Raw genomic sequence first — 16,948 nt, 5'->3', positions numbered from 1 at the left:
TCTGAAACATTTGAAGGAAAGAATCACTTGAAGGCATTTGAATTTGAATGTCTACATGCTGCAGCTGCTCTTTAAAATATCTGTATTCACATTACAATTCCCATTTAACATATGCACATAATTGGGAGCAGAAAGAAATATGTGTTTGGAAGAAAGGGCATAGGTATTTCAAAATTCACCACAGAGAAAGTGTTGCGCTATATCTTACAAGGCTGATTTATGGATATTTGGTACATCCAGCCAGGCACTTGGCCTTGAGTTCAGTCTCACATAGAACCACCACAGATGCAATTTAAATTGTTTTTCTGCTTTTCCAGGTACAAAAGATTATTCAAACCAGGACAAAATGAGCAACATGGTAAGACAATGCTGACCACCCAAGATACTAATAGAGAATCATTTAGATCAGATTGCAAGAATCACACTATTCCTGCTTTTGCATTGACATTGTGGTGCTGTTAATCTTTACCATCTGTTAGCCTTCCCACACTTCTGCACCTCTTATTACAGTAATGTGATAAGCAAGTGTGTGAGTGCTTGCCATGTCATGCGTATAGCCCTGTGTGTTGTCCCCCCCAGGTAGACGACATTAAGGCGGCACTACTGAAGCTGGCCGCGGCGGACAACTTGCGTACTCACAGCCCCATCCGCTCTGACCAGAGCCTGCCCAAGGCCAACAAGAGGGGTGAGGACACGGCCCTGTGGCCGGTTGCAGCCATGTTAGCTTTACGTGCACTCAAGGCCAAAGCTCAGGCCACCTGGCATCAAGGCTTTGTGTACATTCACGATTTATGGACCCTCAGCTGGGAACATATTCGCCAGTATCAGATGGGACAGCTACCCTGTTTGAACTTGTTTGAACGCTTGACAGATGCTGCCATTTGTTTGCCTATCACAGGTGCAGTATAAAGCAGTTAACCATCAAGCAGCATGGTGAATGCAGAACTACACAAGAACAGAGGAGTTCACGAGCTGCACTTTAATTTAGAGATTACCTACAAAGCGGTACAATGTACATACTCAAGAGAAGTATGGTAAACCAGCAAATCCCACCGGCTGCCGCAGCAGTTCCTCACAAAACTAATTTGTATGATGGGAAATGCAGAAAGGAACTGATCTACTTAAAGCCCCACTGCTCACAGCTCTATTGCTTAACCTTGCAGTGTGTGTTTCTGAGATTTGCATGGCTCTTTCCACACGTACACACACTGGGAGGGCGGGTATTTATTATTATTATTTATTCAGTGGTATTTAGTTACTGACAGTGGTTGTACGCAAACAGGTTTCAACTGAAGGGCCTGCCCCACCTCTCTGTTTTTTCCTACACAGCCTGTTTCTGGAAGTACTGTGTGACGAACTAGAAGCGGCACCTCCAGTGATACCAGAGATGCTCCCTGTCTTGTGCAAACAGTCTGACAACTCCCTAATCCCTCTCTGCAACTCCTGACCCAGCTCTCCCACACAGAGGTTTCAGCTCAAGCTGAAAGAGAGAGAAGAATGTGTAAATAGTTTTGTACAGATGATTCAAACAGATGATTTGTTGGATAAAGAGCTTTTTTATCCAAAGGGAAAGCAGCTGTGCACAGCATCTGGCAATAAAGAGACCTATGAAAAATGGCTTGGGTGACAAAGCTTTGTAGTTGGGACCAACACTGTGTTGAACAAACATCTTTCTGTGCTGCACATGCTCACTCTTTGGACAGCAGTAGTGATATTGTGTTTGGCATATGTGATCATTAACTAGCTGCCTGTGTACTAGTTTATAGTGAAAGTCAGGTGATGGTGGGATTGGCAGAGAGATGGTTTTTTTTTTTGTAAATTCTCCTACAGTGACCTGTAGAGCATGAGATGAGTTCAAGTTTTTATGAAGACAAAACAAAACTAAGCACACAACTCATGCCAAAACCTATTTTAAAAAGTATGTGAAAACCCCAATAAAACTCTTATGACTATGGCATGAATGAACCCCTCCAGCAGAAACATGAGGAGAGAGTTACTTTTCATTATGATTTTTTGCCACAAGGAGACAGTGTTTCACCAGATGAAAATCAGTGTTCCTCATCCACATACAGTAAGTTGAAAACAGGGACTCTAGACAATGAATTGCTTTTATTTTGCATTGCCGTGAAGCTATCATTAAGATTACTGACAGGATATATTTTCCAGTTAAAAGCTTTTCCTTTTTTATTAGACAAACACAGATGGATATTATAAAGTATTAGGCAAGACATATGTCGAGTATTCATTGCTGTTTCAAATACCTCATCCTTATTCAAGAATAGTCCTGATGATGTGATTTATCTGTGCAAGTTTTCCTGTTTGATGTAGGATTTCCATCATCATCATCATCATCATCCCCACCACCCCATTGTCATTAGCTGTCATCTATAAGATGGACCACCTCATCAGGATGTCAGTGGATCATAACATTAATATAGGGCTGCTTTGTCTGCTTGGCCTAACCAGTATAGTTAAAGCCTTGTGAATATGTATTCAGCACATTATAATATACAAATATTTAAGTGGTAGCTCATGGGCTTGAAATACATGAGGCAGAAATGTAACCTTTAAACTGATTATTGCTCTCAGTGTTTTCATTTGTTTTGTTTGATGTGTTTCATTTCAGCTGAATTGTTCACACACATTGACAGGTTTAACTGATTTCCTTTTTCTTAATATTTTGTGGTTATTTTCCTTACACCATATTAGAGGACTTAAATGATAAATTGCAGCTTAATTCAGTAAAAATCGATTTAACCTGTATAAGGATTTTATTTATATAGTAAATTCTACTGTGACAGGCCTATGAAGTGCAACAATGGCCAATGAGGATGCTGACAAAAAATACGTGCTCTTTATGATGCAGAGTCTGTGCAGAATAACAGATCTACGTGTCTTCATCGTGTCCGTGTTGTGTGCACAGAGAACAAGGCACTAATCTATACATGTGGTCAAATAACAAGTATATATTTTCTGCATGATCCTGACATGAAGAAAACAAATGCATTCACAAGAAGCAAGTAGGAAAAGGGAATCAGCTGCCGATTGGTAAGGATAATTAATAAACAATTAATTGCTGGCAAAACAATCAAAGGCACTCTGAGATAAATGTCAATTGAGAAACTTCTGCCTCTTCAAGTGCTGATATATTTACATTACAGAAACAATATTCTCCTTAGTTTTTAGTTCAGTTCAGAGTTGGTAAGCTTCCCCAATCTGCCATTACTGTGTGTGAAATGGAGGGACATAAAACATGATGCTGCTTGGAGTTCCTTTTCTACATGACTGACTCATGACCACAATCAGGGATCAAACAATTGTTTTCCCAAATGAGAGACAAACATATGGCTCTGGGGTTACCTGTCTGATCACACAGTTCATTAGTGGTACTGAGGGCAAGCAAAAGTATTCATAGTGAAGTAATATCCTCATCCTGACTCTCCTCCTCTTGGACAAGGGTTCTTGGAGCTCCTCTTAATTGGACCACCATAAAGGGGCAAAGCTTCCCACAGATCTCCAGTGGCAATTCTGCTCTGTGAGAAGGTCCAAGATTTTCAAGTTATAGTGTATTGGGGTTGGTCATTGCTCAGAAAGTCATGAAGAAGCATGAGGGGGGTGGAGAGTACAGCAGTTAGGACAGGTCATTTATTTCCTCTTTCCAGCCACGTCCAGGTAGGCCTTCTCAATCTCAATGGTGGCCGGGCAGGTGTGACTGAACTCCTCCCTCTCATAAGCATTCTTTAAGTAGCGGTGCACACCTGTAAACTGGGCTGGGATGTCAAAGTCGCAGTACTTCTTGGCCGCAATCTGTAAAAGAAAGAAAGAAATGAAGCCCTCTGCTTTTTCTCCTTTACTACAGAATAAGGAGATATATTAGTTGATATACTGCAGTTACTATTAGAAATTAGACCCTTGCGCCACATGGTAAGATTATTGAGCACTGTGAAATTGCCATAGGTGTGTGCGCCCCTCACCTTGATGACGTGGAGCTTGGGGAGCAGGTTGCAGTCTGCCAGTGTGAGGCGATCTCCGTCCAGGTACTTCCTTTTGGAGACAAGCACATCCACGGTGGAGTTGTGGTCTATTTCCTGTGGAAGGGGGGTGTTCAGGTAGTCATCCAGTCTCTTGAATTCCCGCAACAGGGCCTTCTCATGGACTGAGAAGGGCCAAGATGGAGAGACAAGGACATGTGTGAGACATCTGCAGTGGATGGGAGTGTATCTTCCACAGAGATTTGGTGTTTAAGTATCTCCAAATCCTTGTGTTCATGCATATGCACTAGTTTCCACACTGAATATCTTTAGAAGTGCTTACCCTGAGATACATACAACTGACTTACCCTCACTATAAACACAATACTATAAACAAGTGTCTGTAACAATGTTTACTCCTATTCAGGTATAACAGCCTTGTTTAAATATAATCAATAGAAAATTATGTTAATATGGACAATTGTCTGTGCCCTACACTAGATCTGCATATTATCAACATCATTTGCATATTGTTTTTGTGGTAGTCTCTTCAAAACAGGATTAATAAATTCAAAAACATCAGTATTTCTTTCACCATGAGGACCAGAATGTAAACCTACAAAGTGTAATGTACAAACATGATAAAGTGGTTGTACAGTTTGTGGATAGCAGTACTTTATCAGTAGGTGGGACCGGATCAGTTTCAGGTCAAACTTAGTTGCATTTCAACGGTGTGTATACAAGGGGATGGGGGTCTGTGGTAACACGGTTAAGAACTTGTGTTCATGTACTTGGGAACTGAATGCATGTTATTGGTGTACTCCTCATGCTTTGTAATTCTGATAAACCAATAGCAAACCACTGGTGATTCATCAGGTCGAGGTAATAGCTGTTCGCCTTTAAGGCTGAGCTCTCTCCTTTGAATTCACACTCACAGGTGTTGGTGGGGCTGCTCTTGATGTAAGCGGAGAACTTGGCAAAGATGTCGGCACCCACGTCGAAGGACTCCTTGTTCAGCGGGCTGAGGTGGGGGTACCTGGTAGAAAGAGGGAGAGTGGCGTGTGATAGCGGCTGGCTGTGCCAGGCGGCAGGGCATTTTACCAGATGCAGGGGGGACACGTCTGCGGTACCTGGGAGGGGCCAGGGTCTGCTCCAGGAAGTCCTCGATCTTGATGAAGTCGGTTTTGAGGTCCCCATTGTACAGCAGGAAAGGAGGGTTGGTCCCTGGGGCCAGGTCCTTTAGCTCCGCTGGCTTCCTGCAGTGCAAGGTTGGGGAATGGAGAGGGTGGGGAGTGTGGGGGGAAGGGTTAGGTCATGTGAGGTAACTTATCGGCTAGAGAACACCACATCCGCCACCATGCCATAGATGTTGATTAATAAGCGATTAATGCTTCAGGCTTAGCTGGAAAAACACACAGGCAGGAGAGTTTCCAGCTGTGTCAGGGGTGTGTGTTTGTGTTCCCAGGATTACTCACAGATGCATCACTTTTCAATTGAATTCAACAATCACAACACTCCTGACAGGTCTAACAAAACATTACAAGAAGTGATAGATTAGATTACCATTTGTTAAAAACCACACAGGACTCTTTGTGCATTTGGAGATAGGGCCAGCCATTTAAGCCTCCACCCCTGCTGTCCACACAGTCAGCGGACCTACGCCTTTTCTAATTCAGATTCATAACCTTGTTGCTAATATCCCACAGCAGGAGAGCTCAGAACAGTTTTCTATGATGTGGTAGTTTGTCAGGTGTGCATGTGGTGGTAGAGCTTGCAGGCTGTAATCCCAGGTGGGACACTGTTGACAAAAGCTTCTAACTGGAATATCTTACTTCTTCATGTCCACAGTTGTCACTGTGAACTTGACTCCCTTCAGCCACAGAACCATGAAAAGTCTTTGACAGAATGGGCAGTTTCCCACGTTCTGCCCGTCATGGCCGGCCTGGGGACAAACACACAAATGCAGAGTTACACCCACACTGAACTCTTCAGACTCTTCAGAACAAATTAAATATGTGCCCCCATAAAGCCGCTTGTATTGTGACGGATATTTGCTAAATTGCTGAACTCCAAGAAGAACAAAAAAGATGAATAAAGAGGAAAACAGAATGCAATACAACAGAAAAGAGTCGAACTGAATGAAAAAGAACTGAACACCTGTGGACCTGCAGCCTATGCTGACTGTTTTGAATTCTTTGATCTCAGCTCAATGACCCTCCTTTTACAGCTTTTGTGAGTTTGCTTTCCTTCTTTGATAGGCTGCAAACAGACTTTCTAAGACTACATTATCTGCAGACTTTTATCATGAAGCAGTTGTTCACTGACCTCCTCTATGCAATCATTCCTGAGGTTAGAATAGAACTGGTGAAAGAATGACCCTATGGCATAATGTTAATGTCCGCTAAAGAAGAGCTTATGGTGCATACAACACCATTGCTATTGAAAAGATAGTGATCAAAAAGCCAGATTAATCGTATTAATGCAATGTATGCTGCCATAAAGGAAATGATGCACCCATTTACACAAGACACCCTCTCACTCCTCCCTGCTGGGGACTAGTGGTGTCTTTCTAATCAGAGCTGGTAACAGATGCAAATGATGAATCAATGTCCATTTCCTTGAGAATGTCCTTCCTTGAGAACTCTTTTGCATGACAGCATGGCTGCAACTGCGCTAGAGCTGAGAACCAGCCTCCACATAAAGGTTAGCAGCTAGGTTATCTCCATTAAGTACACATGTGAGGACATTAAATGTAAAGGGGTATGTCAAAATGTGTGGGCATGGCCCTGACAAAAATACAGTAGGCTGGTGTTCCTGGGTGTGGTAGTGATTGGAGCGATGTGGGCTAATTCCTATGGGTGTGACATTGGGTATAAAGATGCAAGCTGATATCTGTGGGTGTGGCAAAATGTAAGGTGAAGGATTACACAAGGGGCTTGTCAGTGAGGTACAAGTGAGGGTACCCCATGTGCTGTCTGCATGTCCCACTTGGGGATGCAAGGGACCTCCTGTTTTGATTATTGTTGTCTATGATAAACAGCTTGGACTGCAGCCTCATAGAAACTACTAACACTGGCCACACTCACTGCCCCACAAAGCCTGTGATCAGCAGCTGATACTATTGGTCAAATGTGCTGAAATGTGCTCTCTATGCTACTGTATATTGAAAATGAAATGTAAACAATTTTCTAGCCATAACAGCTGAGGAACACAAACGTGAAGTTCGCATCTATTGTTTACTACAGTGGTTTCCTGCATCTTTACAATGTGAGTGTTTGTAAGTGCGTGGAATCTTGGCCAAGGTCCATGAGTAGCACAGAACTCAATTAAACATTAAAACTTCCCCCTTTTGGAAGAAAAGATAAAATGTAGTTTTTTACTATTGTCCATGAAAAAATGCCTCTGTCCAAATACTTTTGAGATGCTTACATTTACATTTACATTTATTCATTTGGCAGAAGTTTCTATCCAAAGCGACTTACAAGTGAGGCAGAGTGCAACACAAGATTACAACACAAGAGTACAAAATCAATAATTTAGAGTATCAATAATACTCTAAACTCTATACAAATATCTGAATAATTCATATTCCTGCATATAGTATAGCACTGACTTTGAAATAAATGTACAACTTATTTTCAGAGTCATAACACATTGAGTGTCTTGTAGCTCATCTTGTGGAATCAAACATGAATATACAAAGGTATGGACATTTAATTTCAAATTAGACAGAACATGAAATCCTGAGAGAGGTGTAAAATACTGACCTTTATGAACAGCTCAATACTGGGTTCTTTGTCAGAGTTCTGTCTGAGATCCATGGTTTTCCACAGTGGTGTTCCAGTAAGTCCAGTAAATGGCAAGGTTACTTATCCTCCAAAAGTCACGCTGACCAGAAAGAAGCTAAACTTCACACCAAGGGTCTCAGCTCCACACTGTTCAGGCAAAGCAGGCTGTGGGTGTGTTTGTGTGAGTATGTGCTCACGTCTGGGAGTGAATGGGGAGTCCAGGAAGCAGCGTTGCGTGCCGTAACCACCCCTGGCCTGAGCTGTCAGTGTCAACTCGCTCCCTCTCACCCAGGACACACTTTAAAAAGCCAGAGGAGGAGGGCACAGGCGATGGGTGTGGGGATCGCCCATATAAACACTGTGCTGGTCTCCTGTGCTGAAAATAGATCCTGTCACATCTTTGAAAAAAGGTGATAATGTTAGTAATAGATGCAGCCACAGTATGAATCACACAATGACTACAAGCTGTACACCTCACTCACAGCATGCTTACTTGTAATTCACCAAAGAGCCTGCTGCATGGCATTAGTCTCAACTGGAGCCTGATTTGAATAGTAACGTAAAAAGGTGCAATGCACAGCTTCTCAGGTGCAGGTATCCAGAGACTTAGACCATGGGCATCTGATGCTATTTTGGTCATTGCTGATACTGACTGTGAGCATTTTGTTCTGACAGCACTTTTTCCCCAATGAGTAAATAAACAAACAATTCAATCTATAAAAATTTGATATGGTCATGATGGCAACCTTTGTGCTAAATGGTAACAGAATCACACACGCTGTGTCTGCCATTTTAACTGTTACAGACAAACGTCATTGTGTGAATGACCTGATTTTGAATCCACAGGATATCCTGAGTCATTGTATCAATGGATGAGAGATGAAAGTTGATGAGACATAAGTTTCAAAAACTGAGTGTTGCAGGGAAAGTACAGTAAGGAAGCAACACAAGACATTTTGGGAAGGCTTCAAGAGCCATGCAATAGCCATGAATGGGTGTGAAAATGCAGGGCAGAGCCACATTATTATGAAGTAGCCCATGCTTTACTTCATAAAAGTCAAAGTTATATTCACAGAATGGGCTCATGCTTTTAATTTAACAAGATTACACTGACAGGTCTGCTGAATACAGCTATCTGAAGACAATACAGTGTGAGCTCTACACCAGAAGCAGGCTGGTCACTTGCCTTTTCAATGACATTTTGAAAGGACAGAAGTTTGTATTCGATTAGTTTTGTCTGACTTGGCAGTCTTGAAATCTTGGTGACAGAGCCAAACTAAATATTTCAATACTGTTTGTACAGTACCAGTCAAAATTTTGGGCATAATGTTTAATCTTTATTTTTACAATTTTCCACATTTTTGAATAATAATAAAGCATTATTCCAAATTATGAAATAACACAAATCGAATTATGCAATGATAAGTGTTAAATAAATCAAAACTATTTTATATTTTAGAATAGCCAAAAATATTTTTTTACAAAGAAACTTTTTTGTGAAAGAAATTCAAACATAGGCAACTTCACTTTTTGTATTTGTCTAAGAAACAAATGTCAAGCATTTAAGCATAAATCTTTAGATCAAAACATTTTTGAATTCTTGTTTCTCAGTATCGTAATCAGGTGTTTCCGAACTTTTGACTGGTACCATATACTGTATGCACCTGAAAGAATTTCATTGCATCATTTTGGGGAATGGTCACCCATCTCTGATAATGACACTTAGTAGCAGTGAGTTAAGCATGAAAACCCTCCCCTTCCACACTCAGTAAAATGGAGGGAGGATGAAGACAAGTGTTTCAGAGGGTTGCTTTGTGGATATCGTAGTACAGGGTCAGGAAAATCTGTGCTCATCTCCCTGTCTGCGCAAAGGGGAAGAGAAATTTCCATTAACAGGAGTGAGCAGGAAAAACGGCGTGCTTGAAATGGAAACTCACAACAAATCCTGGAAATTACACGAACAACATACGCACAGGGCAGGAAATCAGCAAAGGCAAAGTTTGTTCAGAGCACAAAGCATCTGCAACCCCTTCCCTTCAGCCAACCCCCTCCCCCTCCATTAACTCATGTGGGACATTGAAGAAAACAGGGACAGACGCTAAACACTGTAGCCTCTGCTCTATGCTGAATAAGAAGATCGTACAATCATAGCTGTGGTCATACAGAGAAGCAGCTTTCGCCTGCCTCCACCAGTGCTTGTGAAATCAGGAACTGCCATGGAAGTCAATAAATCAACTCTAAACTCTAAAATCTGTCTTGTTGTGTGAACAGAAAACCCTGATCTTCCCATGGTAGCAAGAAGCCTGAAAACGAGGGCTTCATTGACGGCATTACAAAAGTCATAATGTTTAGATAAACTGTCCGTTTGAGTCTTGAGAATATCCCTGTTGACCTTTAAATGGAATCTTAACATGGTCCCGGAGCACAATAACCTCCACTCTGGTTGTAGCGCATTCCATTAAACTCATTAGTTTTGTGTGTGTAGGAGTGCAGCTCCTCTTGACTCCGTTTAAACGCCGAGTTATGAGAGGGAGGCTTGTGCTTCCATATTCAGTACCTGCGGTACCATGCAGACATGCATTCCATTCTCCCACACTGTCAGCAGCTGGCTGTGGTTCCTTAACTCGGCCATTTATGATGTGTGAGCTTGCGCTGGCAGTGCTGTCATTTCACTGTGAGAGAAGCCTTAATGATGTTAGCCTGCCCTGTTGTCTCCAATTTGCTGCAGGGGTTGGAGTATACTACATATAGGGATGCCTTTTTCGCACTGGTAAATTATGCTCACATAATCAGTCTGCAATACCCATGTACTTTGTAGGAAATTACTGGCTCAGATGGGGTGTATAAAATCATGTAAGTAAAGCGAGAAATCGTGCCAGTTTGTTACTCTAGGACAGCAGTGGAGCTGGGAGTCAGCCAGTTATCTTCCTCCTCCCCTCTCTACGAGGAAAGAGGAAGCAACTATCTTGCGATGTCTACCTAGAGGCCATGTGTGAAAACGCAGGAAGAGATATGCTCTGGCTGGAGCTCAGCTGGGAAAAATCTCAATTCTTTCCATCAACAAATCCAAAAACTCAATGGCTCTGTGGGAAATTCTCTGTTTTGTCATTTCACTCAAAGCTCAATCATAGCATCGGAGCAAACAAACGTATGAGCACGAAGATTTGAAAGACATTGCAAAGCTGGTGTACCTTGATTGCACTAAGGAAGTAAATAATACAGTGAGTGCACTGTGACACAAAAAGTGAACAGATTTTCACGACTAATTATTTATAATATACTACATGCATAGGACTTTGTGGAACCTCTGGTGCTTGGGTTGGCATTCACCAGAGTGTATTTGTCCTAGTCAGTGTTAAAAAATATGAACACAGAATGCTCTGCTTACCCCCCAATACTGAAAAATACCAGTATGTGGTGGCTTGCCAAAGGCAGCTGTTTCTTTAAATAAGGGCTCTGTTGTCACAGGCAAACAATGGCATCATTGACCACTGTTTTTCAGCTGCAAGTCGTCTGCAGTTAATAGCTACATGATCATTTTGAGCATCTAGCCCCTCTCGCTCATTATATGAGATATGCACGATGTTGGTGGAGCAGTGCTGGAGCAGGTCTTCCTGCTTTCTCTCGCTCTGCCTGTGTCTGGCCTTGTCAGCGCACCTGATTCAGGCGGCTCCTGATTTCACAGGTGAGTGCTCTTCTTTTGCCAATGCTGCTAAAAGCATCAAAATGCTTTTCTCTCCACAAAAATGCAACTCTGGAGATGTAGTCGGCTATGCAGGTCAGGTTTTTAGGCTTTTCTCAAATGTTCACTCATCTTTTGAATGAACATTCAAAATGGACACCTTTACAAACAAAGAATACACTCCCACACCACTTTTGGAGGAAGTTTGTGCATTAAACCAATAATAATTTCATCATTACGTGTGTGTGTGTGTGTGTGTGTGTGTGTGTGTGCGTGCGTGTAAGTGTGTTTGTGTATGTTGCGGGTGGGTAAGGCAGTATTCAGTTAATGACGAACGAGATATCACCCTACTGTATATTAAGATAAAGACAATTGCTGATCATGCAAAAGCTGTGATAAAATGAAAGCAGTAGTCATTTCAAGACTGAATGTTCCATATAAGGGTGGCCTAACTGGCCTGATTGTTACCTAATAGTAATATGTAAGCTTAAAGTGACGTTAAATTGAACAGAGCATATTATATCTTAACAAGCCTCTCCAGACAAGTTGGCTTTCAGCTATATTAATGGCCTTTTTATATTTCTGGTTGGATATCATGTGATACTTTTTTTTTTTTTACATTTTATATCTTTTCTTCATCCTTTTTCTCCTGTTTCACCCAAGTTGTAAAAAAGAAGAAAATTTGAATTTGAATTGGATAAGGAAAGTTGTTTTGGATATTGTGGCACTGATTTTGGGGATTATTATTGTGGTGCCTCACATTATTGTTGCTGGTGCCTCATACATGAGCCTGGAGAACCCTGCCACATGATGTCAGTGAAAGGCACAAGGTCTTCAGCACATCACAGGCTAATAATAGCTCATTGTGAGTGAGAGCCTGGTACATTGCCTCGCTGTTGACCGTCCATCCGTGGGTGACACTCTCAAGTCCTGCAAATCAGCCCAGCCCGGCAGAGGGGGATCGAGGACGTCAGGCAGGACAGGCCACACTGTGTCGTCATACCAAGGCGATGCATCACAAGGGCCTGCCCGCCTATTGTTAAAAAATAGCAGATTTCCTTATGACTGAGCTGTCCCTCCCAGAAACAACTCTGTGTGACTCAGCATGGAACAGGAGAGATAGGAAGTTACCTCCTATTAGTCAAACTCATATCACGGTCACTCTTACCAAGAGCAAACAATGCACAGTTTTGAAGTGTTACTTGATACACTCAACATACATGGATGGGCCGCTCCTAGAGCACTTTATTCCGGTTAAAGATGTAATGATTGAAAATCCCCTTAACAACATTATTTTAAACAAATTTCCTTTTCAGGACAGGGTATTTGGTAGGCTGTTGAATGATATCAGTTTGCCTAAGCTTTCAACCAGGCACAGCAGCTGTAAGATTACTATCTGTTTCCAATCCTTTGTCCTAAAACATTATCTGTACAATGACTCGTGGACCTTCACTGAGCAGATCTTGAGCCAATTATGTATAGATCAAGCACACACCCTAAAGATTAGATGAAACTGAATTGGTTCTCCAGGCACTCCCATTTGATTGCATATGGTAAATCCATTATTAATTGCATTGTTTTAAATTTAGAATAAGTGTATTTTTAAAGGATCTTTTTTTTCTGTGGCCAAAGATGATGGCACTGATAAGGGCTTTTGAATGGGAGTTAGTCATCTCCAGCAGTCTATGACAACGGTGAAAATAGCTGATATGTACGTGTGACCAAATCACATGCATGCAACCCTTCTATTTTATTCCAGCCTACCTGCACAAGATTTTAAGGAACCACTCGGCCCAAGCCTGTGACGGCGAGATGCTTACAGTCACGTGTCCTTCCAAGACGGCTATTGCAGTTCTGTCTGTGTTTTATGGGCGCCGCACTGCGAGTCAGAACGTGTGCCCCGCTACTGACAGAAACAGCACTGAGGAGAGCGCAGAGTGCGTTTCCTTTGGGGCTGTCCAGGTAAACAGTAGCTCACTTGAAACCAGGAGCTGGATTTACGATTTGTTATTTGCGCATATACGAATGATTTCAGCTGCATAAGTGGGGTGCAGTCGTCCAAATAAGGAATTACAGCTGGGCAGAATAACAACATTATGTCAGATGCTGTCGTCAAGTCAACACTGGAGGCAAAAGAAAAAGTAATTCAGCTCTAGGGAAAGCTATGAACACCAAGATCGTACCTATACTTGTGTAAATGAACTCTAAAAACGGATGACATTAGACAGTGCTGTAGTGTTGCCTGTTATTGTGTACTTTTGTGTCAGAAGAAGGTCACATACAAGTGCCAGGACCGGCGGGCCTGCCAGATCCCTGTTACCAGTGGTGTGTTTGGGCCAGACCCCTGTCCTGGAACCAGCAAATACCTCATTGTGTCCTACAAGTGCCGCCCAGGTCAGAGTCCAAACTCTCAACGACGCTGTAAACGCAGTGATGACTGCCTTTACAATACTTGATACACTTTACCTTTTTTCACAAATGCCATGCAGATGCAATCCTGTGAATCCATTAAAAGCAATTGTTCAGAGAGTGAGATATCCGAGCTCTGCAGAGTGTATGCTATATGCTCTAAAAAAGTTATGCAGTGCATTACTTACATCAATAGATGTCTTACAGTGAACTACAATTTTACTGTGATCTACAGTTTTAAATAATAACACTTACAACAATAAAATAAAAACAATACTCTTCCAACTCACCATCATCATCATCATTATCATCATCATTATAATGACCTGTGTGAAAGTGTTGCCAGTGGGTACTCCTCACTAGCTTGGATCATCATTCAAATAAGTGATGCTGTAATGTATTCAGGCAGATCTGGGCAGATATGTGACAGTTTGTAAGAATATAGTTTGAAATATGAATAAAATTCCTAAGAATTTAGTAATAAATATAAAATGGAAATTAATGCTACTTTTTCTAATGAGCTTTTAATGAATGCTGCCTGTTGATCTGCCTGTGGATCAGAACACCACCGCAGTAAGCTGGTATGTGAGAACGAGAAGCTTCGACTGACCTGCAAGAATGACACAGTGCTGGCAATCTACTCTGCCACATTTGGACATCTGCTGCACGGAAGCCCTGACTGCCCCCAAGAGAACACCACAGCACCAGACATTGGTCAGTGCAATCTTAGGGAATCCTGTGGCAGGGGTGGGAGCAGCGTTGCAATGTTATTTAATGATGAAACGGTTTCCTGTTTTTAAACAAATTCCTGGGTTCAGCAGGAACCCATGTCTCATGCAGCTGCAACTTGAACCCATGAGAAACAACCACCAACATCATGTCTTTGATGCAAACATCGCCACCTTGTGGAGAACAAATTAATTGAAACATACACTGTATTTTAAGAATCTGCAAGCGTGTGTGTTTTTCAGAGTGCCTGTCCCCTTCTGCACTGAGGAGGGTGACCCGCAGGTGTCACGGTAAAACAAACTGCTCTCTGCTGGCTGACACTCAGAGCTTTGGGGACCCCTGCTTTCCTGGGGTGAGAAAACAGCTGCGGGTGTCGTACACGTGCGGTGAGTGACAGGAGGAAGGGGAATGCAGAGCTGTCAATACAGTCAGTACATAGGAGGCAGTGGACACTGGGCTCGTAACCGGAAGGTTGCTGGTTTTATTCCCAGATAGCTCACTTCAATTGTGCCCCTGAGAAAGAGCAAGAACCTCAATTACTTTAATAAACTGAATTCACTTTTCATGACTGGTCTGACATTGAGCTGTACCTGCCTTGCCAAGTGATATCAGGTCAGAAATACATTTGAATTCAATTAAAAACAAAATGGAAAATGTTAGAACAATAGAACATATACTGTACATATATTTGCTTCCTTACAAACTTGCCCTATTCTACATTCTTAGAAAATGAATGGGAAATATCCTGATCTTTGTCTCTTTTAGTGCCCAGACATCTCCTGGAGGATTTAGGACGTGGGTCTTCAGATCCTTTCTTGATCACTGATTACACACATGGTGAGACCTATCCCCTTGACTTCCTTGCAATTTAGCAGCTATCGCTTCCCTTTTTCACCAACTGATTTTATTCATGTGCATATTTACACATTTACACTACATTACATGCATTTAGCAGACGCTCTTATCCAGAGTGACTTCCAGCACACATTTGTCTTTTTATTTTCTTTGCCAGAATCTAGTATTTCTTGCTTTCTCTTTACTACAGTCATATTTTCTTTGTCCATTGTGAAGCACTCTGTGTGACAACGTGTTTGCAAATGGCACGATACAAAAGTAAAGATTGATTGTTTGAATGCTCTGTCTACGCCTAAGAGACTGTGTTGTTTACCCCAGACAGCATCACATTCACTGTCTTCCCTTGTGTTCAGATAGTATTCCCACCCACACAGATCATGTCCCTCCCCTCAGGATTCCCAGAGGCGGTAGCTCTTTACTTTGTGTCTGGGATCTGCGCTGGACTGGTCTTCCTGCTGTGCCTGTTTGGCCTGAAGTCCACGCTGGTGCGGGACGTCAAGGACCTCTTCTCCGAGGCGGATGATGACATGAGGGGGCCCTGCTCGGAACCAACGGAGGACGACACAGCCTCTGACTCCTCCTTCCGCAGGCTCACCCGCTGCTACCGCGTGGCCAACATGTTCAGCCCAGAGAGGATGGTGGACACAGAGGAGGAGATGGAGGAGGAGCCCAAAGGAGACATCTGGCTGCACACAGACTCCAGTCCTTTTGCCATCCACAACATCAAGGCCACTGCATAGGGGACCAGAGTTACCCAAGCACTCAATTCTATTAGATCAGATGTCTCAGCAGTAAAAGTGCTCCATATTCCTTATATGATATTCTATGTGTGTGCTTGTGTGTATATGCACACTATGTATATGACAGGAATCTATGTAACTGAGTGATATTTACAGTTATGTGACATGTTTCTTTTCAGGAGACTATCTACATAAAAACAAAATAATTATAAAATAATTTTTATTATAGACTTTACTGTCAAACTAAATTTGCATTTGTTTTACTGTATGCTAACATGCATAGCTACAATTTACATTCTTTCATTTAACCAATATTTCTGTGTTGAATATGACTCTGTAATATAATAGTATGCTTATAAAACAATTACCATTTGTTTGTTGGTTCCTCTCCAGTTTAAAATATTCCTATATGGCAAAAAGAATATAAAAATAAACATAAAACGAAACAAATATTTCATTTGTTTTTATACTGCTAATTGAATAAAGTGCACACATGCACAATTATCTGCACAAAAATATGCTAGCTCTATGTTTTGAATAGATGTTTGATGCTGTGGTAGAAATCTTAAGGTTGTACAAGGAGTTTCATATTTCTTCTTGGCTGATAAGACGAAAATGAACTATTACTTCCGCAGAGGTCTCTTTTACTAACCACTAGACAGATAACGGACCACAATGTAGTCATCCAAACTAGAGGGCGCTGTCGTTTTATTAAATATTCCTGCAAAACTGAGAGTTTGCCTTTTTCCTGTTCGAATGATTTCCGATTTCCTT

At 41.9% G+C, this 16,948-nt stretch overlaps 2 protein-coding genes across 4 annotated transcripts; one reads left to right on the top strand and one right to left on the bottom strand.

Moving 5' to 3' along the window:
* Positions 1-2,130: 2,130 nt before the first annotated feature.
* LOC118774707 (chloride intracellular channel protein 2-like) lies at positions 2,131-7,935 on the bottom strand. Its single transcript, XM_036524147.1, has 6 exons — positions 7,739-7,935; positions 5,804-5,913; positions 5,102-5,227; positions 4,907-5,007; positions 3,975-4,156; positions 2,131-3,807 (listed from the first exon to the last, which is right to left on the bottom strand). Exons 1-6 carry the CDS (start codon positions 7,790-7,792, stop codon positions 3,646-3,648), a joined length of 735 nt encoding a protein of 244 aa, XP_036380040.1. The 5' UTR covers positions 7,793-7,935; the 3' UTR covers positions 2,131-3,645.
* A 3,345-nt stretch (positions 7,936-11,280) lies between these two features.
* LOC118775472 (protein eva-1 homolog C-like) lies at positions 11,281-16,347 on the top strand. Of its 3 annotated transcripts, none has more exons than XM_036525412.1 (7): positions 11,281-11,444; positions 13,201-13,403; positions 13,709-13,835; positions 14,412-14,564; positions 14,822-14,965; positions 15,345-15,416; positions 15,792-16,347. In XM_036525412.1, the coding sequence occupies exons 1-7, from the start codon at positions 11,342-11,344 to the stop codon at positions 16,172-16,174; spliced, it is 1,185 nt and encodes a 394-aa protein (XP_036381305.1). In that variant the 5' UTR covers positions 11,281-11,341; the 3' UTR covers positions 16,175-16,347. The 3 variants fall into 3 exon arrangements, with proteins under 3 accessions (XP_036381305.1, XP_036381306.1, XP_036381307.1); XM_036525413.1 differs by having other exon boundaries at positions 13,712-13,835; positions 15,792-16,346; XM_036525414.1 differs by having other exon boundaries at positions 15,828-16,346.
* The last annotated feature ends 601 nt before the right edge of the window (positions 16,348-16,948 follow it).

The sequence above is a fragment of the Megalops cyprinoides genome, chromosome 3 (assembly GCF_013368585.1).
Source record: "Megalops cyprinoides isolate fMegCyp1 chromosome 3, fMegCyp1.pri, whole genome shotgun sequence".
Lineage (NCBI taxonomy): Eukaryota > Metazoa > Chordata > Actinopteri > Elopiformes > Megalopidae > Megalops > Megalops cyprinoides.
The sequence above is the reverse complement of the archived record's forward strand: the minus strand, read 5'-3'. Positions and strand labels throughout refer to the sequence as shown.